This window comes from Copidosoma floridanum, unplaced genomic scaffold, assembly GCF_036245765.1.
Source record: "Copidosoma floridanum isolate Cflo_tuat_1 unplaced genomic scaffold, Cflo_Japanese_pri ptg000001l, whole genome shotgun sequence".
Taxonomy (NCBI): domain Eukaryota; kingdom Metazoa; phylum Arthropoda; class Insecta; order Hymenoptera; family Encyrtidae; genus Copidosoma; species Copidosoma floridanum.
The window spans coordinates 2468554-2492997 of NW_028321878.1; the positions used below are offsets into that span (position 1 = coordinate 2468554).

The 24444-nt window shown below is 37.1% G+C and overlaps 5 protein-coding genes across 7 annotated transcripts; 3 read left to right on the forward strand and 2 right to left on the reverse strand.

Moving 5' to 3' along the window:
- The first annotated feature begins 686 nt into the window (after positions 1 to 686).
- On the forward strand, positions 687 to 16545 carry Cubn (Cubilin). Its single transcript, XM_023392713.2, has 51 exons — positions 687 to 853; positions 983 to 1112; positions 1204 to 1395; positions 1483 to 1533; positions 1633 to 1773; positions 1848 to 1951; positions 2051 to 2195; positions 2275 to 2520; positions 2631 to 2925; positions 2997 to 3328; positions 3408 to 3761; positions 3846 to 4008; positions 4089 to 4282; positions 4396 to 4927; positions 5016 to 5259; positions 5342 to 5659; positions 5748 to 5908; positions 5996 to 6334; positions 6416 to 6958; positions 7072 to 7442; positions 7507 to 7777; positions 7850 to 8089; positions 8182 to 8699; positions 8772 to 8970; positions 9072 to 9440; positions 9508 to 9716; positions 9791 to 9942; positions 10093 to 10284; positions 10372 to 10553; positions 10628 to 10852; positions 10929 to 11078; positions 11152 to 11227; positions 11283 to 11388; positions 11473 to 11632; positions 11716 to 11958; positions 12030 to 12115; positions 12191 to 12423; positions 12504 to 12704; positions 12796 to 12931; positions 13005 to 13350; positions 13427 to 13621; positions 13724 to 13886; positions 13960 to 14140; positions 14205 to 14610; positions 14693 to 14901; positions 14980 to 15057; positions 15139 to 15203; positions 15312 to 15561; positions 15631 to 15796; positions 15883 to 16124; positions 16202 to 16545. Exons 1-51 carry the CDS (start codon positions 780 to 782, stop codon positions 16316 to 16318), a joined length of 11295 nt encoding a protein of 3764 aa, XP_023248481.2. The 5' UTR covers positions 687 to 779; the 3' UTR covers positions 16319 to 16545.
- LOC149375985 (uncharacterized) lies at positions 16436 to 17575 on the reverse strand. The gene is made up of 3 exons (XM_089598243.1): positions 17552 to 17575; positions 16949 to 17233; positions 16436 to 16762 (listed from the first exon to the last, which is right to left on the reverse strand). Exons 2-3 carry the CDS (start codon positions 17224 to 17226, stop codon positions 16576 to 16578), a joined length of 465 nt encoding a protein of 154 aa, XP_089454369.1. The 5' UTR covers positions 17227 to 17233; positions 17552 to 17575; the 3' UTR covers positions 16436 to 16575.
- An 844-nt stretch (positions 17576 to 18419) lies between these two features.
- On the forward strand, positions 18420 to 20462 carry LOC106640412 (metaxin-1). 3 transcript variants are annotated; one of them, XM_089590219.1, is made up of 6 exons: positions 18420 to 18589; positions 18722 to 18972; positions 19106 to 19268; positions 19345 to 19731; positions 20027 to 20087; positions 20306 to 20462. In XM_089590219.1, the coding sequence occupies exons 1-6, from the start codon at positions 18503 to 18505 to the stop codon at positions 20317 to 20319; spliced, it is 963 nt and encodes a 320-aa protein (XP_089446345.1). In that variant the 5' UTR covers positions 18420 to 18502; the 3' UTR covers positions 20320 to 20462. The 3 variants fall into 3 exon arrangements, with proteins under 3 accessions (XP_089446345.1, XP_089446343.1, XP_089446348.1); XM_089590217.1 differs by lacking the exon at positions 20027 to 20087; XM_089590222.1 differs by lacking the exon at positions 20027 to 20087 and having other exon boundaries at positions 18750 to 18972.
- Vps45 (vacuolar protein sorting 45) lies at positions 20462 to 23203 on the reverse strand. Its single transcript, XM_014354421.2, has 7 exons — positions 22762 to 23203; positions 22419 to 22617; positions 21821 to 22350; positions 21473 to 21745; positions 21235 to 21399; positions 20915 to 21144; positions 20462 to 20840 (listed from the first exon to the last, which is right to left on the reverse strand). Exons 1-7 carry the CDS (start codon positions 22852 to 22854, stop codon positions 20615 to 20617), a joined length of 1716 nt encoding a protein of 571 aa, XP_014209907.2. The 5' UTR covers positions 22855 to 23203; the 3' UTR covers positions 20462 to 20614.
- On the forward strand, positions 23058 to 24333 carry LOC106640395 (nuclear nucleic acid-binding protein C1D). Its single transcript, XM_014354422.2, has 4 exons — positions 23058 to 23314; positions 23387 to 23430; positions 23654 to 23869; positions 23951 to 24333. Exons 1-4 carry the CDS (start codon positions 23295 to 23297, stop codon positions 24160 to 24162), a joined length of 492 nt encoding a protein of 163 aa, XP_014209908.2. The 5' UTR covers positions 23058 to 23294; the 3' UTR covers positions 24163 to 24333.
- Positions 24334 to 24444: the final 111 nt, after the last annotated feature.

Consider the following 24444-nt stretch of genomic DNA (forward strand, 5'->3'; position numbering starts at 1 on the left):
TATTTTGCAGGAAGAAACTTTGATAATTTTTCCTATTGAAAACATCAGAAAATTCCACCAAAGCATCGTTAAATTGTTAACACATCAGTTTAGCAATTTTATACAAAAAGAATGCAATATAAAGCACTGCATAAGTTTTAAATACCTTTTCGCGAAACTCAGCCCGGTTGGGGAAAACATGTTTAATCACCCTGGGAAATACGTCACCTCAGTTGAACATGTTATTTTGTTTTTTTGTAAAAAAAAAGTCTTTTCAATGTACAGGAAAACGTTTCAACTAGAAGTGGAAAAGAATCGGAGGAAAAGTAATTTTTTTATTTTTACCATGTATCCAACAAAAGATTTTGCTCTACGTGGATACATCAATAAATCACGTTGTTTACGCAATAATGAGATCTCAATCTTGTACTTGAACGATGAAGAACTGAATCAATTACGCGAGGCTCGTTAATTCGTGTATACAAGTGCATCAGTCGAATCAGTGGTATTGGAAAATTTTCAACTTTACCGTTTCGTAAAGACTCGCTCAGTGCGTTCGGTGGTTCATATCGTCACATTGTAACCCAATACTGGGCGGGTACATCTCGATTACGCGTGTGAAAACGCCCACCCCAAACTGGTAGTATTAACAAGTGATATTGTCGAGTCTTGGATTCAGTTTGGATCAGGTTCTTGCACCATTAAAACCCTTATACGTAATTTTCAAATTCGAATACTATGGTTTACCCGTTGAATTGATCTGCAACGGCGCGTTGAAATTTTATTTTTCCCGCAACAAAATGCTAGCGATAAATCGGTCGTGGCTACTTATTTTTTTACTGCTCAAGTTTTGCGTTGGCTGGTTGGATGAAAGGTCCGCTCTTTCTCTTTCTCTTTTTTTTTTTTTTTTTTTTTTTTTCATAATTAAAATGTAAATTATTAATAAAAAAAAGGTGTGGCGTACCAAACGTTTTTTAAAATAATTATTTTCAAATTCATTCAGACCAACGCTTGAATCGATCAACGGGAACTTGTTTATATCAAGTGCCAAGGATAAAAACATAACTTTGAAGACACTAGGAGTTGGAAACGTTAACATAAACGATATAAATTTGTTACATGCGGTGTGGGCGGTAAGTTTGGAATGTCGTTGTATTTGTAAAAAAAAAAAAAAAAAAGCAGCAATAATGAGCTCAAATAATCCATCTGGTATAAAACAATTAGGCCCAAAATGCTTCATCTTTGGTGGAGAGATGGAAATCGGGTATACTCGGTGACGTTGAATCTACTCTCCAACGACTGTCACACGTAATCGAAGGACCAAATGGATTGTTGAGAAAAATAAATGCCATTGAATATGCGAGCGACACGCCGCTCAATTCTTCAAACGTGATGAAACCCACGTCTGAAACCGAGGTAGAAAATACGTGGATTTTCATGTAACTATACCAATATAAATAATGTATCGATGTTTTTAATTATTGGTATTTCATTTTTTCAAAGTCCGGAGCTAGTTCGGTAACTACCGCCAAAGTTAGGGCACTAAGCAGTAGGGTAAGAAAAAGTGTCCTTGTACAATTAATATTATTCCTGATTTACATGTGCATTTTATATAAATTTATGAAATGAAACAAAATTAATTCAAATCAACAGTTACGCAGATTAGAAATCAAAGTCCGCTCGATTACTGTGATCCTCCGAACAAACGAATGCGCGAGCGATCCCTGCCAAAATGGCGGAACTTGCATCGATAGTTACGACTCGTTTCAATGCCACTGTCCACCCGAGTGGGAGGTAAATTTTCTACATCAAAATCGAATGAAAATCACCTAGTATAGGTAAAAAAAAGTGATTATTGAATTTCTCAGGGCACATTGTGCTCGATCGACGTGAACGAATGCGAGCGGTACGCGGGAAGACCATCTGGGTGTCAGAATGGAGCTACTTGTACGAATCTTCCGGGCAGTTTCAGGTGGATGATTTTCATAGTTTAGAGGAAAAAACAAAGAATTTCCTTTTTTTTTTTTCAAGAAGGCAATGGAAAGCTAACAAGATCCTTACGATGTTTCAGTTGCGCCTGTTCGCCAGGATGGCACGGGTTCCACTGTGCTACTCAAAAATCGGTATGCGACGAGTCGAGCAACAGCGAGCTCTGCGGTCACGGGGTTTGCGTGAAAACCAGCTCGCCCCTCGGATACACTTGCATATGCGAACCGGTAAATGCACGAAGAAATTTTTTTTTTTCCCTTCTTCCAACTGTGCCCTTTCATGAATCGAACGGCACTGAACCGACAGGGCTGGGACCACTTGGCCGACAGCGATCCATCGTGCCGCAAAGACGTGGACGAGTGTACGGGTTCGCGGTACCCGTGTTCCGTCAATCCACTCGTTACCTGTCACAACGTGCCCGGGACCTTTTACTGTGGCACCTGCCCTGCCGGATACACCGGGGATGGATTCAAGTGTCAGGATATCGACGAGTGCTTGGTCAATAACGGTGGCTGCAGCACCACACCCTTGGTCGAGTGTATCAATACTTTGGTTCGTTATTTTGCAACACGTTCTAGACATAACGAAACTTTTATAACGGTATGATCGGTAAATGAGAGACATTTGGGCAAGTATTGATTGACGATATGCTCAACCGCAAGGGCTCGAGAAAATGCGCAATGTGTCCAAGTGGCTATCAAGGGGACGGCGTCACGTGTTTCTACACAGGCAGCTGCTCGAACAACAACGGCGGCTGCCACAATTTGGCCACTTGTCGCGAGGGACCAAATTCGGAAGTCTTGTGCCTGTGCCCGTCCGGCTACCAGGGCAATGGCAAGGGTCCTCAGGGCTGTCGAGTCGCCGAAAACGCGTGCAAAAGTAGTCCCTGCGCGCATGGCTCCTGCACGCCCGAAGGGAACAACGACTTCACCTGCACTTGCCACCCTGGATATGCAGGTACTTTTGTGGACAAAAAAAAAAAAAGGATTAAAAAACATCGTGCGTTTGATTATCATCAACGTTTGCAGGAGCAATGTGCGACAGGCCTGTCAACCCCTGCAGTCCGAACCCGTGCAGAAACAACGGCACGTGCAGCCAATTGTCCGGAAAACCGGTATGCGAGTGCACCTCCAGTTACACCGGTCCAACGTGCGAGACGCCAAAGCAAAGCTGCGGAGGATGGTATTTCACCTCCAGTGGGTATATAGAGTACCCTGCCAATAAAAACAAATACGACCACGGAATAAGCTGTGCTTGGGTCATCATGACGAACAGCACGAAAGTCTTGAATGTCACTTTCACGAGATTCAGTTTGGAGGATACACACGGGGGCGAGGAGTGCAAGCACGATTACGTACAGGTGACCATCTTCTTCTTTCATTTGATTTATTAGTATTATACACATTGGTCAAGTCAACATTAAAATCTCCGCGTGACAGATACACGATGGCAAATCAGCCGGGAGTTTACTTATCGGGAGGTACTGCGGGAATAAATTGCCCAACAATGGCACCATCATAACGACGCATAACGCGATTTACATTTGGTTCCGTTCGGACAAATCTGTCAATTCGGATGGATTTGGTTTTCGATGGAGAACAGTAGAACCATTCTGCGGGGGATACGTAGACGCAGAATACGGCTCGATCACGTCTCCGGGTTTCCCAGGGAAATATCCCCTTGGCCGGGATTGTTACTGGAACGTACACGCTCAGCCGGGGAAACGGATCACCTTCCACTTCATAAGCTTGGCCCTCGAGGAACACCCGACCTGTGACTACGACTACGTTGAAGTGAGAATTTGGTTCTAATAGTGTTTTACCTTGACCGGCGAATTGCAATGTTTATAAATTCTCTTATAAATGCTCATGTTCAAGATCAATGAAACCAACTACATGGGTGATCGTCGTATAGGAATTTTTTGCAATCGCAATTCACCACCGCCATTGACGACAACAGGATCTGAAGCCGTTGTACACTTTCACTCGGACACTACTAAAACTGATAACGGTTTTCATCTGGCATATTTAACAGTGGCAGGTAGGGGATTTCTAAAATCCCGATGTACTTTTTTTTAATTACTTATGGCGAATTGATATCGTGCGTTTGGTCATTCGAAGGCTCTCCCGACTGTGGTGGAGTTTACACGGCTGAAAGAGGTGAAATAGTATCTCCAGGATACGCCTCGGGAAGTTACTCGTCAAACATGATCTGCGATTGGGAGATACGGTTACCAGAAGGCAGTCACGTTCGTATAAATTGGGTGAACTTTGAAGTGGAGCGTTCACGAAATTGCATGTTCGATTCGGTACAGGTAAGAAGGCTCAAGTTCGTTTTTTTTCCTTTACGAGCACAACGTAAAATTCTTTGTTTAATGTATATTGAAAAGAAAAAAAAAAATCAACAATAAAAAAATAACTTGCGTAGGTATACGAAGGACCAAACAAGGATTCTCCGCTAATTGGAAGATACTGCGGATCAGCCTTACCACCGTCATTATCAGTGAAGTCGAATCGAGTACTGCTTAGATTTGAAAGTGACGCAAACCTTGAAGAAAAAGGATTCATTCTCAAATACGAGGTCGACTGTGGTGGTATATTTACCGAATCTTCGGGGATACTCGAGTCGCCGTTTTACCCCAATTATTACCCAGGATCAAAGGAATGCGTTTATTTAATTTCTCAACCACCTGGTAAAGCTGTGGCATTGACATTTGAGTTCATGGACATTGAGGAAGGATCTTTATTCAGCAATCTGACCGAGTGTTATTTTGACCGGCTTGAAATTCGAGATGGGGATACAGAAAATTCAACTTTGATAACGACCCTCTGCGGTACAATGCACAACGTCCCAACCGATCCCATTTATTCCACGTACAACTTCATGTTCATTAAATTTTTCACTGATGCCAGTATCCACAATCGAGGATTCAGAGCAAACTATACGACTATTGATCGCGGTATGGATATAAATTCAATACATTTTATTGTTATTACTCTTATATTCATATGCAAAATTGGTATTCACATTCGTTTTTATTAATTTAGAGTGCGGCGGTATTGTTAAACAAGGCCCGGGTTCATTAAATATACCAGGACACGTGGAACGTTCGAATAAATGGAAAAATAATTTGGATTGCTTGTGGACTATTCGGGCGCCTTCTAACAATGCAATTCAATTAACATGGATTTCTCTTCCTTCCAAAACATCAAGCATAACTGACGAATGCACTCGAGAATACATTGAATTGGTGGAAGACTATGGATCTACTGAAGCTAAATCATTAGGAAAGTACGTTAGAAGCTACAAAATAATGTAAAATTGTTTATTAGTCGCATGGAATAAGTTTCTTACTAAATCATATTTTTCGAAGATATTGTCCAAAAAAAGTACCGCCACAGATCATGTCAACCCAAGGAAACGACTTAACGTTGCATTATCACTTTTTCGTCGACTCTGACGTATCGTATCAAGTTTCTTATGTTTTTGTCGACGACACTCACAACTGCGGAGGCCACTACTTTACACCAACAGGATACATACGCTCGCCGAACTATCCAGATAAATATCCCAAAAATAAAGAGTGCATTTGGGTTATAGAAGCTGAAAGCAAATACTTGGTGACTCTTAAATTCAACAGTTTTCAGCTCGAAAATGTTTCTAATTGTGCATACGATTATTTAGAAATAAGGTATGAATTTTACCAACTGATTTCCCGCTCATACCTACTTTTGACATTATACTCATCGATATATTATAACTGTGTGTTGTTATTTTAGAAGCGGTTCTCGAGACAATTCTCCGTTGTTGGGGAAATTTTGCGGTGATAGAATAGAAGACGAAATAACAAGTATGACCAATCAGATGTACATAAGATTTGTCTCGGATGCTTCGTTGCAGAAAAAAGGATTTGAAATTCAATGGAATAGCGTAAAAACTGGTACATTTGTTATTAGATTAACCATACGTTAATTTGTAATTAATTTAAGTGTTCTAATGAACTCGTGTGTAATATTCGTGATTCTAGGATGCGGGGGAAATCTACATACTTCCAGTGGATCGATCATATCGCCCAATTACCCTCAAAACTACTACCACCGAGCAGCATGCACTTGGAATATTCGAGTTTCAGCCGGCAGTGTTATTCGAATTACTTTTACAGACTTTGATATTGAGGATCACATGAGATGTGCATTCGATTACCTTGAAATTTCCGACATTGTCAATGGATATTCGCAAAATACCCATCGATATTGTGGCTCCAACAGCCCTGCATTGATCGAGTCAAATAGTAATCAAATGAAATTATTATTCCGAAGCGACGTATTGACCAATGCTCGTGGGTTTCATTTAAGATACACAACAGGTTAATTCACCAATCATTCGATTAATAATGCGCAATTTGTCTTTTTTTTTTTAACTTTCTAAACACTGTTATACTTTGCAGATTGTCACAACAAGGTCTCTGGTTACCAAGGAGTCATAGAGTCGCCAAACTTTCCACAAAATTATGAAAACTTGAGCAACTGCACCTGGATAATTTCAGCACCTGCTGGGAACACAGTCAACATCACATTTTCCCACTTTCATGTGCAAGCGAGCCTCGATGGAAACTGCAAAAAGGATTACGTCAAAATACAAGAGGGAGACGACAATCAACCAAATACGGAAATTATCACAAAATGCGGACACGAAGAAGACGTATTACCTTTAAAAATATCATCATCCCAACGTCAAGTTTTCGTGACGTTTATGTCGGATCGCTTCGTAACGGCTAGCGGATTTAGATTGGAGTGGTACGTCGACGGCTGTAGCAAGCACTTGACAAAGCCGTATGGGCAATTTACATCTCCCGGTTACCCGGACAGCAACAAATTAAAAACTGCCTACGTAGAGTGTCAATGGTTAATTGAAGTCGATTATGACAAAAGTATAGAAATTACTTTTCCGAAAATTGATAATCGACGTTCCCACGATTGTTTCTCGGGAGGTAGTGTTTTTTGATCATCTCTTTTCACGCATGAGTTGCAGTGCATGTTTTTATTGTTGTGTTTTTTTTTTTTTCTTTTTATGCATACATACATACAATTATTATTTATGTAGATAACAACGGTTCCATTGAAATTTTCAACGGACAAAGTGAAAATGCTCCTCAATTATCGCACAGCTTATGTTACTCCGAATCACCTGTGACCTTAACCAGCACTGGCAACCAAATGCTCATCAAGTATGCGTCTGAAACGAATTACGCCAGCCACGGATTTTCCGCTATTTACAAATCTGTACCCATTCAGTGCGGTGGCAAATTCACCGGACAATCGGGTGTCATTCACTCAGCCAAATATCCTAAAAACTATCCTCCCAATCAGAATTGCGAATGGCTGATAACTGTTGATCCAAATCATGTCGTGAATTTGACTTTTGTCGATTTAGATCTTGAGAAAAGCAGAAACTGTTCGGATGATTACATCAAGGTATTTAATTATTATCTTTTGGTCATAAAAATTAATTAATAAAATACTACTTGATTACGATAAGGTTTTCGATGGTAATTCAACGGCAGCAATAGTATTGGGAACACACTGTCTCAACACCGAGGGCTTGCCCTACTATGTTTCCAGTGGAAATCAGATACTTGTAAAAATGAGAACAGACGCATTGGTCTCGGCAAAAGGTTTTATGGCTCATTATAACCGAACTTGTGGCGCTCGTATCGTAGTGGATGGATCCGGTATTATACGTTCTTCGCCAACTCTACACACAATGGAATCTTTGAATTGTAGTTGGATAATTGCAGCCGCAGATCCGAGTATTTGATTATAAAACTTTATGCCACTTTTATTCTTGATGAATTGAAAGTTAAAAAATATTTTTGCTTCAGGTGACAAAGTGACTTTGACTTTCACTCACATTGACTTGGACTCTCAGGATTGCTCGTCAAACCACATTGAGATTTATGAAGGCGCAGGGATCGAGGGACCGATGTTGGGTCAAATTTGTGATAACAAGATTCCAAAACCTTTCTACAGTACTGGCGATACGCTCACTATACATTTGACAACTCTTTACGGACACATTGTTGGCGATAAGTTTGACGCAATTTATTCTTCATTATCTACAGGTACATACAAACATCACATGAATGTATTAAAAAAAGCAAAACTGACACTATGTGTAGCATCATTTTCATCTTACCTTAACGATTGTATACAGCCTGTGGAGGAAAATACACGGCTGAAAAAGGCATAATAGCTTCCCCCAACTACCCGTTGAGTTACCCAAGTGCAGCAGATTGCATTTGGAATATTCGGAATTCGCCTGGAAACCGGATTACCTTGACATTCGAGAGTTTTGAATTGCAGGAGAGCGAAAATTGCGACATCGATTATTTAGAAATCCGTGAAAACAATGGCATTGGAAAGCTAAGAGGTGTTTTTTGTGGCAAAAATATACAAAGCATAACTTCGTCGCAGCCACTGTGGATCAGATTTAAAAGTGCATCAAACACCGTGGGTAATCCGAAAGGTTTTACGGCTGAGTATAGTTTACTATTTGGAAATGAGCTTACGGGAGATGATGGCGAAATAGCATCGCCCATGTATCCGATGCCTTATCGTAAAACTGAATCCTTCTCATGGAGGGTGACAACTGAGTTCAACTATGTGATAAGATTAGAATTTTTGGATTTCCATTTCGATCACTACGAAGATTATTGTTATTCCTCATTAAAAGTAATATCGTTTCATTTTTCAATTCATGCGTTAAATTGTAAATAAAAGATACTTTAACAACGGTATTCGTAGATTTATGACGGATTCGACGACGAAGCTCCGCTGCTAAAGGAACTGTGCGGAATCTCTATTCCAAGCGACACAATAACATCTTCAAGTAACATTATTTTTATCGAAATGGAAAATGGATTTGATCATGTTGGCAATTGGTTTCGTTTGAAATGGCTGAAAATTCCTCGGGGATCGTACATGGGTGAAATAGAAGAAATAAGTGAGTTGAGGTGTTTGGACATCTCAGACGCAATAGTTATTTTTCATAATCATGTGGTGAATTAAATAACCGTAATGCATTATTGGATTGTTGATTTGTAGAATCGAATAGCAGCGAAATAATCATCTTAACTGCACAAAATTCAACGTATTCATTCACATCGCCTGGATTTCCAAACGGTTATGAAGATAATCTTCGTTTTTTCTGGACATTTGTATCACCAGTAGGAACGCATTTAGTCTTGAGATTTGAAACAATGGACATTGAAGAATCTGATAACTGCGTGGCTGATTATGTAGCAATTAACAAAGGGTACCAAAAATCTGTCGAATCTGAAGAAAGTCTTTTGTTTAAAGTGTGCTTATCCAACTCAACGAATGCTGATTACGTTGGCACAAATGTTATGACTGTTGAATTTTCTGCGGATGCTTATAGAAACAAAACTGGCTTTTCAGCCACTGTTTCGTCGGGTAAGGTCAAACATGAATATATTTTCCAATGATAGGTACACCAGTATGTATTTAATTCTTTATATAGAGTGCGGCGGAACTATTGAAGAATCGAGTGGTATAATTCAACTCAATAGTAGCTTACACTCTTCACGACCTCGACCATTCATATACTTTTGCGAATGGGTTGTTAAGGTTAAACCAGGAAGAAGAATAAGAGTGAACGTGATAGAAAATCGCATCGAAACTAACCAACCAAAAACCAATGACAATTCTTGTAGAGCTAGTTATCTTATGGTACGTAAACTTTGGTACAAGGATAGTTATTAATTGATTCTTTTAAGTACACCAACATAAGTTGCTCATTCCAGTTGAAAAATGGTGAATCATCCAACTCTCCTTTGTTGGGCATTGGAAAGTACTGCGATGGTGTAAAACCACCCGTGCAAAATACAACCAGCAACTATCTTTATGTAAAATTATCAGTTGTTTTCGCAACTGTTCATTTTAAATTGAAGTTTAGGTAATGACAACTTTATGTCTTCGCAGTAAATAACTCTTCTTAAAAAATTCTTATTTATGTTCGGCTATACATATAAAATTATATGCTTATTAATTTTTCCACATTAAAAGTGATAAGAATTCAAATAATTGTTTTGTTTGACGCTATTAGAGAAATAGGTAATGACTGTGGGGGTAGATTTGAGTTATCTTCCAAGAACGATAATCAACAACAGATAACTTCCCCGAATTATCCGAATATTCCTGCACCTCATACAGAGTGCGTGTGGACGTTTATGAGTATAGATACACATCGATTGTCTATTCATTTTACAGATAGATTTGACCTTGCATTTAGCGAAGAGTAAGATTGTACAATTTTTTTTATTATTATTAAGTATATGAAAATCTCGAGCTCTTTCTTATACAAACAATTTTTAACAAATAATAGTTGTGAGAAAGAATACGTAGAAGTTAGGGATGGTGGAACAGATGACTCACCTTTAATGGGAAGATATTGCAAAACCACACCACCCAGCAGCTTATCAACTAAAGGAAATATTTTGTATGTGCGTTACTTTACTGACTTTGCAGAGCCACGAAACGGTTTCAAAGCGCTTATAACAAATGGCGGTAAACATTTGAATCATTTACGCTAAGTATTGAGCAATAAAGTGAATAATTATGATATTAAAATCATCATTTAGATGTGTGTGGAGGTATCGAGAGAAAACCTCGGGGTGGAGTTATAACTTCACCAAATTATCCTGAAACCTATAACACAAAATCGCACTTGTGTAGTTGGTGGATAATTGGATCTTTCAACCGGGGCATTAAGATTCAGTTTGAAGATTTTCTGCTTCCAAGTTCACTGAATTGCTCGGAAACTGATCACGTCACGATTTTGGAAAAACTTCCGGGACATTTCAACAGTAATCATCGATTGTTTTTTTTTTCTTTTTTTAAAATCACATCGTTTAGTCGACCAAGCTCAATAATTGTTTTCAGACACCGAGGTTGGTACTTATTGTGGTAGAAGAAAACCAGCTCCAATCGAAGTTTTAACGAGCGAAGCTGTAATTATATTTCAAAGTACATTTGAAAGCAGACGTTTTTTTAGCAGAGGATTTCGTCTTAATTATACTTTTCACATTGATGGTAAATATATATCACAGTTTAAGTATAAACTTGAAACGTAATGGAAAATGACATTTTATGTTCATTTGAATAGGTTGTGGAGGTAACTTGGAAGGAATGAGCGGAATAATTGAAACTAATGGCTATCCCAGAATTTCTACTAGTTATAAGTGAGTACTTGACTATACTCAGATTATTATAGGGATTACAATTTTGTATTTGAAGGTATTGCCAGTGGAAGATTACGGTACCGATTGGTTTACGTGTAGCAGTTGACATAGAAGACTTAGACATTGGCAATAGTTTATATGCAATGGGCAGTCACGTTTCGGTAGTATTAAAACTATCTTGCAATCATCTTTTCAAATACCAGATTATGTCATTAATTTTATCATTTTTACTTTTTAAACAACAGTTTCATCATGATCTCGGGTCGCTCTCAACAATTGTTACACTAACAGACTCATCACAAACGAAAAGAATCGAAAGTTCTGCTAATTACATGAGCATATATTATGTATCGGTCGGAGGTCATCGAGGGATGAAAGCAAGATTCACTGCGCTGTCACCGGCTGGTAATTATCGCGAATAAACACGCTTATTAACAATTACGAAATCGCTCGGGTAAACAATTTTTTTCTTGTGTATAATTTAATAGCCTGTGGTGGAGAGACTAGAGCTTTGTCTGGTACTTTGACGAATCCCCAAAAAGCACCGTTCAACGAGTCTACGTACTTTTGTAAATGGATTTTATTACCTCCGGACGAGTTGAACACTAGAACTTTAATACAGACAGAAAACCATATATCATTGACGCTGGCTATGACGATATCTGGCATTATAAGCAGAGGAAAAGCAACAATAAATTGCCAATATTATTTGGGCCATGTTCTCATAACAGGTAGAAAAAAATTGTAAATAAATTCATACGATGAACAAATAAACGTGAAATTAAATACAACATTATTGCAGGTGAGGAGATTTTAGCTAAAATATGCGGAAATATCACGGGAAATCCTTTAGTGGTGACTAGTCCTTACAGAATGATTACTGTTCAGGTGAGATGATTTTTCAAATCGCTGTATTTTAATTGCGGAGATCACCAAAATAAGGTAACATTTTGTTACTTTTAGGCAATAAATGCAACTTATCAGTCAATGAAAGTTAATTTCGTCATAAATTACAAATGGTACCCATGTGGTGGTATTTTAACTGGACCAAAGCATACGATACATCCCCCGAAAAATACATCTTATCCGGTGTATTGCTCCTGGAAAGTTAAATACTCGGATACGGATGAAACAATATTAGTGGCATTCGAAAAAATGAATCTTGGTCCCTGTGACAAGTCTTACATTCGTATAAAGTAAATTTTCAAGTTTTCCACTGACTCTCAGTTCGTGAAAAAAAAAAAAAAAAAAATTATACACCCATTACTGTTTGAAGGGGTAAAACATTTAGATCGCCGTCTTTGGGCCAATTTTGTGGAAACGTCAAGCCGCAGAGTGTAGTAACTCCGACAAGCGAAATAACGATAGAATACTATGCCGAGGAAAGCAGCGCGGACTTTGAAATTCAATTGAGCCCGTCTAGACACGCTTGCGGAGGAATAGTCAAAGGCAAGAAAAGCGACATAAGATCCCCCGGGTAAGTGAAGAAGCATTTTTACACGATGAGCAATGAAACTTGTACACATTTGTATCCGTATTAAGTAAAATTGATCGTTTTTGTTGAAAAGTTTTCCGCAAAGCTATCCCAACAACACAGAATGCATTTGGGAGATAATGGCCAAAAATGGCTACCACGTTGGTCTAACCTTCGTCGAAAGATTTAATCTCGAAACGAGCAAGGATTGTCAAAACGACTACGTAGAGGTATATACGCATACGAGTAAAAACAGGCTCAATTTGTAATAAGTAAAAAATTGTACATTGATTTACCATTTAGGTGTACGCGTGGCAGGAGGTCGCGCACAACAATACCGATGAATCCAATCATTGGAAAAGTTTGGGAAAAGTTTGCGGGCGCACACCCCCGGAGGAGCCCTTCAACAGCACTAACAACAGAATGAGGGTAAAGTTCGTGTCAAATGAGAAGATCGAGGGCGAAGGATTCAAGGCCGTTTGGTACCCCAACTGCGGAGGTGTTTACGAAGTTACGCGGGACGTGAAATACATCGAGTCACCGAACTTTCAAGCGTCTTATCCATCAAACACTTTGTGCAACTACACTCTCGTATCATCGGGTGATCAAGCGGATATAGTCGTTGATTTCACCAACTTCTTGATAGAAGGTCAAGCAAGTTTTTACTTCTTACCCCTCGCTGTGTGCAACATATAAAAACAATTCTTTTTTTTTTCTTTTTTCAGGAAATGGAGTATCCTGCATTTACGACAACTTGACGATCAATACCTTTTACAATGGAGACTGGCTACGCGATTCAAGCGTATGGTGTGGTTCAAATTCACCGGGGAGAAAAATATCGGCGGGCAAAATGGAGATCATATTCAAAACGGACAGCTCGATTAATCGCGAGGGCTTCAAGTTCAAGTATCAATTGAACGGTACGAGTACAATTATGATTCAATACTTTTCACTCCAAAGTATAATTCAAGTATACTATGGTAAAAAAAATGGGCGCGAGTGTATCGTGCGATTGATTTCAGATTGCGGCGGTAATATAACAAAGCCGAGATTAATAAGTCCCATGATACTCTCGGACCCCGATTCTTACGTCTTCATGAGCTGCGTTTGGCTGGTGCAAGCTCCCCCCAAAAAGAGCGTGCTCTTGCGCTTCGAGAAACTAAACATCACGCAAGCTTCCCGAGAGTACGTGTATTGTTGCTCGCTCGAGTGAAAAAAAAAAAAAAATATTTCATAAAAACACTGCTTTGTCTTCCAGTTGCCTGTCAAACTCCATTCGCATATACGAAGGCAATAGTTCGAACTTGGACAAGCAAAAGGCCACGTTTTGCGGGGACTTGAGTAAAAACTTGCCGGTCGTTCAGTCGCTGGGCAACGAGATGACCATCACCTTCTACTACAGTTCGTACAGCGCGACCGAGGGCTCTCTGAGCATTGCCGTGAGCACACTTTAATTGATTGACCGGTGGGCCGATGATAATTTTTGATTCGTTGGGCATTCAGGTGCTCTTCGTCAACGGCCCGGAAGAGGGTTGCGGGGGAAACGTGAACGTGACCTCCGGCAAGGAGACAAAGTTCAGGAGCCAACTCGGGGAGTATTACGAGCCGTTCCAGGACTGCCACTGGCTGATAACCGCGCCCTCGGGCTACACCATCGAGTTCACCATGGACGTGTTCGACCTGAGGAACACCACGTTCAACGACACGATGGTCGAACGGCACGATCGTTGCAACGGCGATTACATCGAGGTGAGGGACGGTGGGCCCTACGCGCCGTTGATCGGACGCTTCTGCGGCCCGTGGAATCCCTCGCCGTTCAGGAGCTTCGGCAATCTGCTTTGGATCAGATTTGTCACCGACGGCACAAACGAGGGCCGCGGGATCCGGGGATCCTTCAAACTCGTCACATGTTACTATCCCACCCAATGATCGTTGTTCGCGCACCACCTCGTTTGAATTGTCGCCTGGTTAACTTTGCAACGATTTTTTAGCGCCCTGTGGAGTATCCGATTTGGAGCTGGGAAGTGAGGCCAAAGTTCTGCAATCGCCCAATTACCCGGAGGGCTACGCGTCGGACATTACCTGCAGGTGGGTGATACGCGGCCAGGAGAGGGACATCGTCAGAGTGGCGTTCAAGGATTTTCAGTTGACGGATTCGGAGAAATGCGAGAGCGAGTACTTGCAGATTGCCGATTTGAACGTAAGTTGGAGGCATAATTGTGTATGAGGAAACTGTTGTTTATGGGTGGTTAAACTTTTTTTCCCCCTCCCCCCGTAGAATCGAAACGTTATAACCGAAGGTTTTGGCGAGCAATTCATCATCGAGGGGTCCCCGAAACGTACCCACGTTTCTGAAGTAAGAGTATTCACCTGTTTTTTAAAATTTTTTGCTTTTACTCAATGTATGTTGTTTTGTGTTCATTGTTTTTAATTTCAGGACAGTCACATGCCTCATACTTTTTATAAATACTGCGGTAGTGGAATACCACACGATTATCACAGGTATTAATACCAAAGAGTATGAAAAAAAAAAAAAAAAAAAAAAAAAATGAATTTTCAATACAGCTTGTGGGATCGACGGATTTTAATTCTGTTTTTTTCTCAATTCAGTAACTACCGGAGCGTAGAAATAATTTTCAAAGGATCTTCACGTGGCCTGGTTGATAACAAGCGCTTTAAAATAGAATACAGCAAGGCTAACTGTTCTCACAATTTTACTTCCCTTCAGGGGAGAATCGTTCACCAAGATGTAAGAGATTGTTGGTTCACGGTCGAAGTGCCACAGAATTATACAATCAGCCTCTACTTCAATCAGATGTTTATACCTGCAAGCTCTGATTGCTCTACGAGTAATCTGCAGGTAAACGTATTGTCGTACTGATAAAATTAGAATTGATGTAGTGTTAATGAGAACATCATGATTGTTTAGATATGGGATGGAGTATTCAATAGTCCTTCTAGTGAAACTTTTTGCAATTACCAAATCCCAAGTCCAATTTTCAGTACGGGCAATCGTTTAAGTTTTCATTCTTTTTCCAAAAGGGAAGGATTTATTAGTAACAGTTATGACATAACGTACACAGCTACCAATAGCGGTAAGAATTCATTTTCGTTGTTTCAAGTGTACCATAATGAAAGAATGTTTAATTTTTTTTTTTTCCTTTATGCCAATACGCATCAGGAAGAGGATGTGGTGGAAAGCTTTACAATTATGGGGGAGTCTTCACGTCTCCACTTTATCCAAATCCTTATCGAAACAGGAGCCAATGCACTTGGGATGTCAGTGTTCCCAAAGGACTTAATGTACATTTGCACTTTGACGTTTTTGACATTGGACTTAAGAGTATGTGTGACACGGAATATTTATCTATTACTGAAATTGGAGGCAGCGGGGAAGAAACGTCATTGTTTTTTTGTGGATCAGTAAGCTAATGAAATTTCACAGACTTTGGCAAAGAAACATGGGGTTGAATGTTTATTTTGTTAATTTTTGTTTCTAGGATGTACCAGCTGATTTTGAATCTCAAAGTAATAGAGTTTTGGTTACTTATGTGACCAGTGTGAATAATGGCGGTACTGGATGGGTTATAAAGTTTTCTGCGTTCCCACAGAGATAAATTAAAAATGAACATATAATATAAAAATTATGAATCGGTTCATGCAGAAGGATAAAAATAACCTTTATTTATACTAAATTTTTAATAAAAAAATTTTTACACTTAAATATACTTTTGTATTCATTTGACTCAAAATGAGAAAATATCGAAATACGTTTAACGAGAATATTGCATTGCAATATACAAAAGCTTTTTTTTCCACATGCCATTTTAAAATAACTTTTAGTAGTGATGTTAATTTTAACTATATTTGTATTTTAATACTTCATAAACTCTTTGGGTAAGAAATGTACTATTTTTCCTTCACCCATATAAGTTTCTTGTACATATTTCAACACTTTTTCTCTAAGTTTTGCTGCTTCTAATTCAACAGTGTCCAATCGGTTCAAAATCATTAGACAATTTTGACAAATGAAATCATGATCAGACACAACAACGAGATATCTGAAAACATATCATAGACTGTATTCTACTTATGCACAAGACTCAATATACAATGATTTCAATTAAAAATCTGTTGTAAAATTGTTTAATCTTTAGAATATGTAGTATGAGAAATGAAAATGTTTTCCAAACTATCAACCACAAACTTTTAATAAATATTAATATCTCTTAAATTATTTATCATACCTGTTACCCAGAACTTCTCCAAGTTTAGCAGCAATAGGAATTTTGGTAGCGTTTGTCTTGGCTTCCTTTATACAAATACATTTATTATTTGTTAAATCGGCTTCACAAACAAAACATTTCTCGTCACTAGTAAGATCTACAAAATCTGACACTTCCAGATTTTCAGCAGCATGTCGACCAACATAAGTTAAGTGCGTTGAGGTTGTTTTATTATTTTCAATTTTTACTTTCAATTCTCTTGGAGCATACTCCAACTTACTGAGAAAAATTGAATCCATCACTTTGCTGAAAAAACAGTTAATAATTATTTTCAGTACACAATTATCAGGGCGATAACTATGCTAATTGAGACTGTAGTTTTGTGTGTACAAAGTGTGTTTATTTTTAATGTTTTAGCCTTCAAACATTTTTATTTTACTACAATTACCCAAGCTCTGTCGAGTGTGTAACACACCACAACTTTGGATGAATGTTAAATAACACGTTCAACTGTCAAAAACTGCACTGAACCCAAAACTGAATTCACAAAATCTGTTAATAGAGTTGAGAAAGTTATTAAATAGGTACTTTTTATAAGTAATCAAAGCCGTTACAATCACCTACAGTGGATGGAAAAGAAGCTGTTCTATTACTTACTCTTGTGTATGCAAGTTTTAACTCGCTCCCACTCGGTCCCACTGTTTATTAACCTACTACGCTACTAAGTACTAGGTAAAGTAAAACACCGAAAAACGCCGCAGTGAGATATAATTGCAGCAACAGTGGCCGGAACCCGGAATATGTGTACACCGCACTCACTGTGGCATGGCACGACACCGGCAACACGATAGCTAGTGATGAGCATTGGCTCAAAATTTTTTTCAACCTACTTAATAAGTATATGATTTCAAATTAACTGGGAGTTAGTAGTATCGTGACCGTCTTTCTGCCATTGTAAATTGTAAGTCTGTAAAACAATTACTTTGAACTTTGAGAGTATTGAGACTATTGAGACCATATTTCTATCGAGACTATTGAGAGTCATTAATTCTTCTTGTATAAGGTAATAACTTGAATTATATAATTGTATTATGTAGGTACAGCGAAGAGGTTCAATTATGATTTTACGTAGCACAAAGCAAACGCTGTCATTTTACAGTTGACAGTTGACACTATGATTGACACTGACAGATTGACTCCGAGTCAATTCCCCGCGAAAACGGCGAAAATTTTTAAAATCCAGCATTTTTCTTTTTCCGTGTGGGAGATTGTGTATATACGCAAAATATTACGAAACGATAGTTGATTTACAAAAAAGCTACTATTAACTTGAAGCCATGAATCACCCACGCGTAGGATACTGTTTAAATAAAGCTTTGAACTTAAAATAATTTTGAAAAATGGTTGTTAAAAAAAAGTTTTGTTTGAATTTACGCGCTTTCATACACGTGTTTCTAAATTTTTTTTGCTGTATATATGTTGTGTAGAAAGATGTTCGCGTTGATCGCGCGTCAACGAAGTTTAAATAAAAAATTTATGTTTCTGTGGTTATCTGTCGAGTGAAAAACCGTGAAAATGACATTTAGCGATAATTTCCAACTCGATGTATGGAAGGGGGACTGGGGCCTACCTTCCGTGGACATCAATTGTTTAAAAGCTTTGGTGAGTTACATATCTCTAGGTTAGGTGCTCTGTTATTGATTTACGATTTTTATGTGAATTAATTAATTTTCTACGAATGGTCATTAACAAAGCTTTACAGTGCTCATGGCCTATTTTTTTTGGCTCTTTCAGACCTACGCTAAATTTAGTAATGTTCCAGTTATCGTCAGAGAAACAAGTAATCCATTTAGATCAGCGAACGGACAGTTGCCTGTACTTAGATGTAAAGCTGGTTCGTTTTGTACAGTAGACAAAATTTTCGATGTATTTCATCAACACAAGTACACTCCAGACAATGGCACAACAAAACTGCAAACCGCAGAAACTGCCGCCTATCAAACGATGCTTGAGGAATGTTTATATCCAGCTCTTCAATACGAATGGTAAGTACATCCATGTTTTCGTTATTTTATTTATTTACTTCTTACGTATTTTAAGTACAGTTTTCATTATTACAATTATTTGGATGATAAACAGTTAAAAAATTGAGCAGTAAAACAATAAATTTGTCCGTAGGTGGGTAGATGAACAAAATTTAAATCAGATCATAAGACAATGGTACTGCAAAGCACTACCGTTTCCGTTAAATTTTTATTATCCTGGTAAATATGAAAAATACGCAAAATTCATGGTAGAAGCATTATATCCAAATTTAGATGATAAAGTTGCTGAAACGTTTGTAAGTGTTTTGCGCTTAAGTAGACTGTTGGATGTATTTTTTTTTTTAAGTGCGATAAAAATTTTTTCTTTCCTAGATATATTCCAAATCTCAAAAGTGTATCACTACGTTATCCACGAGACTTGGCGAATCAGATTACTTTTTTGGCTCAACTCCTTCTATGTTTGATGCCCTAGTGTTTGCTTATTTAGCACCCATTTTAAAAATACCACTACCAAGTTGCAGGTTGCAAATATATTTGAAAAACTGCAATAATCTTGTAAAGTTTGTTAATCGAATATTACAAAAATACTTTGAAGATGATTTTCAAGAATATGAAAAATTAAAGATCAAAGAAGAGGAACGAAAAGCAAAAACGAGCACAGATCTTGAGTTTCCTAACAAAACAAGAAATCAGATTTTTGCTGGAATATTTGCTATGGTTGCTATGCTTGGTTACGCATTTTCAACAGGAATTGTACAGGTACCACCTTTTTCATTTAATTGTAAAATTTTTTCCTCTCTTTTATTTGGCTGGATTAGTCTTATCTAAAGTAACTAACAATATTTTACTGTTTTAAATTAATTATTACTTACAAAATGTGATTATCTAAAAAAATGGTTTGCTTAGTACAATCATAAGCCTAAGGTTTAAAAGATTTAAAGTACTTGCAATATTCTTCTGATAATCAAATAATCGTCCGATTAGAAGACCCTTTCTTTATTATTAATGAAATCAGAATTAGTTTATTTCTTAAAACAGTAGTTTATAATTATAGGTAATAATCTTTTTAATAAAAAGAAGAAAATTTCTTAGGCTTCAAAAGGGAACTATAAAACGTAAGTATTAAATAGGTTTGGTGTTTCCAATCTTCTTGATTATCCATAATGAAATACAAATGCCTACATAAATGTGTGCAATCCTTGACTTACTTATTAATAAAAAAATACTTGAATCATTTTTCTAAACTAACTTGACACGAAAAATTTTTTTAGTAAATTTTAATATAAATGCGTAATTTAATCTAAAGTTACTGTATAAATTTTATTTGTTGCAGGTAGTGGAGGATGACTTCGGTCCACGTGGTTCAATGGGATTTGATGAAGAAGAAGACGACGACGACGACGACGACTAACCGCATTTGTTTTAAAGCACAACTTTTGTTTTATGTTGAAATTATATTTTTAATTTAAAATAAAAATATGTTCATAAATTATGTTGTGTAACTTGTTTAAACATTTATAGTAGCTTTAAATTGTGTTTGAAAGAGTAATTTTTATGTACATATATGATTTTAATGATTGCACAGTGTTAAAACAATTCTTCCTTAGAAGATATACACGAAAAGCAATAAATAATTTTTTATTTAATCTCGATCGCGTTCAATTCGTTCTCTAACACTTCTGGACCTATACCTTGATACAACGCCGACCATTGCAGATTGAATTTCTTCACAAAAGCTTTCAAAGTTATGGACAGTCGTGCCACCCAAAATTATTCTAGTTCCAGGATTTTGTTTGTTTAAATTATAAACCGCTAGACTTTCTTCATAAGTCGCACCACCTATCATAAAAACTATGATATCTTGAGGCCTGTAAGAATACTTGATTAATATAATTCTGTATGACTTTGGAGCGTCGAATATTATATGTAGTGAAAATGTTACTTTTTAGTCAATACTGTGTTCCCAAGGTATGGGAAAGTTTGAAGGTTCAATTTCCCTTTGATAAGATCTTCTACAGTTTCTGACAGCAAGGGTGTATGTTGAGTGTAAATATTGTCAATGCCATTCAGCCCTTTAAACAATTTTTTTGTCATCTTTGCCACAGCTTCACGATCAAATAAATTTATTTGTTTCGTGGAGATATCACTGTAATCCAAAATACTATGAGCAAGCTGAAATTAAAGCAAAATTTTTTATTCTTTTTTTTACGCAGCAGTTTGATTCAATTGAATTATTTGTACAACGGAAACAGGTATTGATACCTTTGTATATTTGTCGGAAACATTTCTTTTCTTTAGCATTGAACATAGCCCAGCAATGTCATTGTTAGTGTGCTTAGCATAATGTAGAGCATACAACATAACTAAACGAGTTGCATCAATGTCACGAACTCGACTGTCATTAATAAGTTTCTTAATTTTTTGTAGCTGAAAAAAAGCCATAAATACATGTATTTAAATGTATACTCATGATCTTATGGGAACAGGATACATAATTTACTTGGCTAGAATGTTCGCTTTGACAACAAAGTTCTTGTTCTAGTTCAGACACTTCTAACAGAGCATGATTTCCAACAAGATTAGAAAGTTCACCCACAACTGTCACATGTTTTGCCACTGTGCCAGACATTTTCTTAAAAAGAGGGTAAGTCTCAACAAAGTTCTTCATATCAGCAATGCTTTCTACTTTTTGATGTTTCTTGGCTTTCTTTTGGAACTCTTCCATCAAATCTTTAATAACTTGACCGATTTCTCCAAAGTTAAGATACAAATTCTATGAATACAAAGTCAATCCTACAATTATTCATCTCAAGGTAATGAAATTATACATTATTTCCCTTACACTTACATTGGCATAAAATTCATCATGTTGTGCACTAAGCACAACTTCCTTTAACTCCTTGGATATACCTTTGACCTGAGATAAGTCCACTCTATTATTATTAATTGTCATTAATTCATGAACCATTGCCTGATAAGTCCATTGGTTCAATAGAGGAGTGACTGGGTCGTCTCGTCTATCCAGTATTAGTAAAATTGGATTTGATTCTTGTCTAAATTCGAAAGAGTTAGATTCTTTCGTCAAAACGTAACGAATTTTTTCAGCCAAATGCTTGCTCATGTCAGAATTGTTTTGGTAACGAATAAGAGGGCATTTTTTCAGTGACAATAAAACAGCTGTTATTCCTTGCACAGTTCTTTGTAAACTCGCAGGTTCCCAATGGAGTCCCTTGGAGCATGTGTTAATACCAAGTGAAAATAAATGCGGACTGATTGCCAAGTAATCAGCATAGAATTCATGAACTTCACGAACAACTTCTTGTTCATCATTCTCAGCTAATGATTTAATATCTGTTTTTGGTATAATGTTACTGAAATCTGAAAAAAAAGAGAAAGTACTTACACAAGAGAAATCGCAGTGTGAGATAAGATTAGTTGATGCTTACAGATGTAGTAAACCCCGTATTTTGGATATCTAAGTTCGTTACACAAAAGTTGAACATTTTCTTCAGTGGGCCTGACAAAAACAATGCACTTCAAGTGTTTTAAACCTTCACTGCGCACCGCAGCATCTATTCGGTCAAATAAATACACTTCTTTCATTAATATTTCTGATTGACTGTAGACTAAACTAATAATGCTGGTCTGTAAAGTTAAATAATCGTACACGTTAGAGGAATGTTTAGAATATATTTGAAGTGTGTAACAGTATTATCATAATACCGATTAAGGAAATAAATAATAATAATTTACAAGAGTAACATTGAATGAGTTTAATCAGTCAAGTACCGTTTGTTTATCCATCAAAAGGACTTTCATGCCTGGACCACTCTCCTCCGTCATCTTCTCGATATAATATTTTATTGCGGTAATGACGTTCATTTTGTTTAATTGTTAATGGCACTGACTTTGCCATCAATTTTCGATAAATTGAATGGATGCAAAAAGCACACTATCTAACAATCATGACAGAAAAGTCAAGTACATGTCAACTGCAGAATTCTCTTAGGCTCTGTCATCGTGGCTCGCAAAGTCGCAATAAAAAAATAATAATATAAGTATGGACTATATGTACCACTAATAACCAACAACCATAGAAAATCCGATCTTCACAAAACGCCCACGCCCAGTGAATTAATCGTATATCGTTTACAGTGTCAATCTAAACGTCAGAGAGCACTCAGCACACATATCAGTCATAAATACATTTTTTATCTTGTTAGGTTATGGTTTTGTATATATACATATATCTGGACTGTTGACGTAAATAACACACCTCGCTCGCCTGGTTGGAAGGTTTGGCAATACATTTTTCTAATTCGATGGCAGATAAATTATCTCGGTATGTATTGACTTTAAGCAATTTTTTTAAGTTTTATATTTTAATGCAATAATGCACATAATTTTTTTAAAGGGAGACACCAATGGCTAATGATAATAATTCATCTGGAGAAAAAGGTACAAACATCACTGATAAGTAGTTGTTTACTTAAAAAATTTCAATTTTGATAATTGAATTATTGTAACAAAATACAAGCTAGACTATACTTTTATACATATTTCATTCGCTTCCAAATATATATTGCAACGAGTAATTCAAGAATTGGGATAACCTGCAAATGCCGTTTGTGCAGTAACAACAACCATTGATATTGATTTGTTGTACTTATTTGTGTTTTAGATATGGAGTTAGATTTTCAAGAATTATCAAGTGACCAAGACATTGTTTCTCGTATGACCAAATTCAATGAAGCTGTCAATGCAATAGAAGAGGCTTTTAAGTTTTCAGAAGATCCAGAATTGTACGAAAAACTTACAAATGAACAGAAAATTAAATACAATCATCTCTTGTCATTCAGTCTCAATGGTTTATATTGGATGTACTTGAAAGCAGAAGGTATTTAAATCTTTATATAACAATATGCACTAGGATAGTTATGAAAATTCATGAATAAATTTAAGTATCAACATTACTCAGGTATTGATCCCAGCAATCATCAAATCAAAGCAGAGAATGAGCGTTTAAAGCAGAGTATGGCTAGAGCCAAGCAAATTCACGATAGAAACACAATCATGCCCAGATTAAACGTGGAAGCTACTAAAAGATTTATTAGAAGTGGATTGTGGACACCAGTGCAAAATCAAAATGAAGTTGAAGTAGTAAACTCGGGCGAAAATTGGGATAAATGATATGACATCTACATTTTCTTTCTTTTATTTTTTCGTCATGGACTGTGTTTGCTGAATTATTAAATCGGAAATTAGAGTTTATCGTATGATAGCTTTCATCATTGTCGTAACCATGTATTATACTTATTTTTATAACATGCGATACAAATATATTTTGTAATAAACTCGGAATACTGCATTTCATTTCAATTTCTTTTTCATAACTTCAATTGCACAAAAACCTCTATAACACAATTTTACCGTAGAATTAATTAAATTTCATGCGAAGAAATCAAGAAGCTC

Excerpts from the sequence above, each read along its gene's own strand:
- Cubn (XM_023392713.2), top strand. The coding sequence starts at position 780 with ATGCTAGCGATAAATCGGTCGTGGCTACTTATTTTTTTACTGCTCAAG. Across the intron at positions 8,700-8,771 it reads ATTGTTATTCCTCATTAAAA|ATTTATGACGGATTCGACGA; the intron begins GTAATATCGTTT and ends CGGTATTCGTAG. Across the intron at positions 11,228-11,282 it reads AGAATTTCTACTAGTTATAA|GTATTGCCAGTGGAAGATTA; the intron begins GTGAGTACTTGA and ends TTGTATTTGAAG.
- LOC149375985 (XM_089598243.1), bottom strand. The coding sequence starts at position 17,226 with ATGGATTCAATTTTTCTCAGTAAGTTGGAGTATGCTCCAAGAGAATTG. Across the intron at positions 16,763-16,948 it reads GGAGAAGTTCTGGGTAACAG|ATATCTCGTTGTTGTGTCTG; the intron begins GTATGATAAATA and ends ATATGTTTTCAG.
- LOC106640412 (XM_089590217.1), top strand. The coding sequence starts at position 18,503 with ATGACATTTAGCGATAATTTCCAACTCGATGTATGGAAGGGGGACTGG. Across the intron at positions 18,590-18,721 it reads TCAATTGTTTAAAAGCTTTG|ACCTACGCTAAATTTAGTAA; the intron begins GTGAGTTACATA and ends TGGCTCTTTCAG. Across the intron at positions 19,732-20,305 it reads TTTCAACAGGAATTGTACAG|GTAGTGGAGGATGACTTCGG; the intron begins GTACCACCTTTT and ends TATTTGTTGCAG.
- Vps45 (XM_014354421.2), bottom strand. The coding sequence starts at position 22,854 with ATGAACGTCATTACCGCAATAAAATATTATATCGAGAAGATGACGGAG. Across the intron at positions 22,351-22,418 it reads ATACGGGGTTTACTACATCT|ATTTCAGTAACATTATACCA; the intron begins GTAAGCATCAAC and ends CTTTTTTTTCAG. Across the intron at positions 21,400-21,472 it reads AAAGCGAACATTCTAGCCAA|CTACAAAAAATTAAGAAACT; the intron begins GTAAATTATGTA and ends GCTTTTTTTCAG.
- LOC106640395 (XM_014354422.2), top strand. The coding sequence starts at position 23,295 with ATGGCAGATAAATTATCTCG. Across the intron at positions 23,315-23,386 it reads ATGGCAGATAAATTATCTCG|GGAGACACCAATGGCTAATG; the intron begins GTATGTATTGAC and ends ATTTTTTTAAAG. Across the intron at positions 23,870-23,950 it reads GATGTACTTGAAAGCAGAAG|GTATTGATCCCAGCAATCAT; the intron begins GTATTTAAATCT and ends AACATTACTCAG.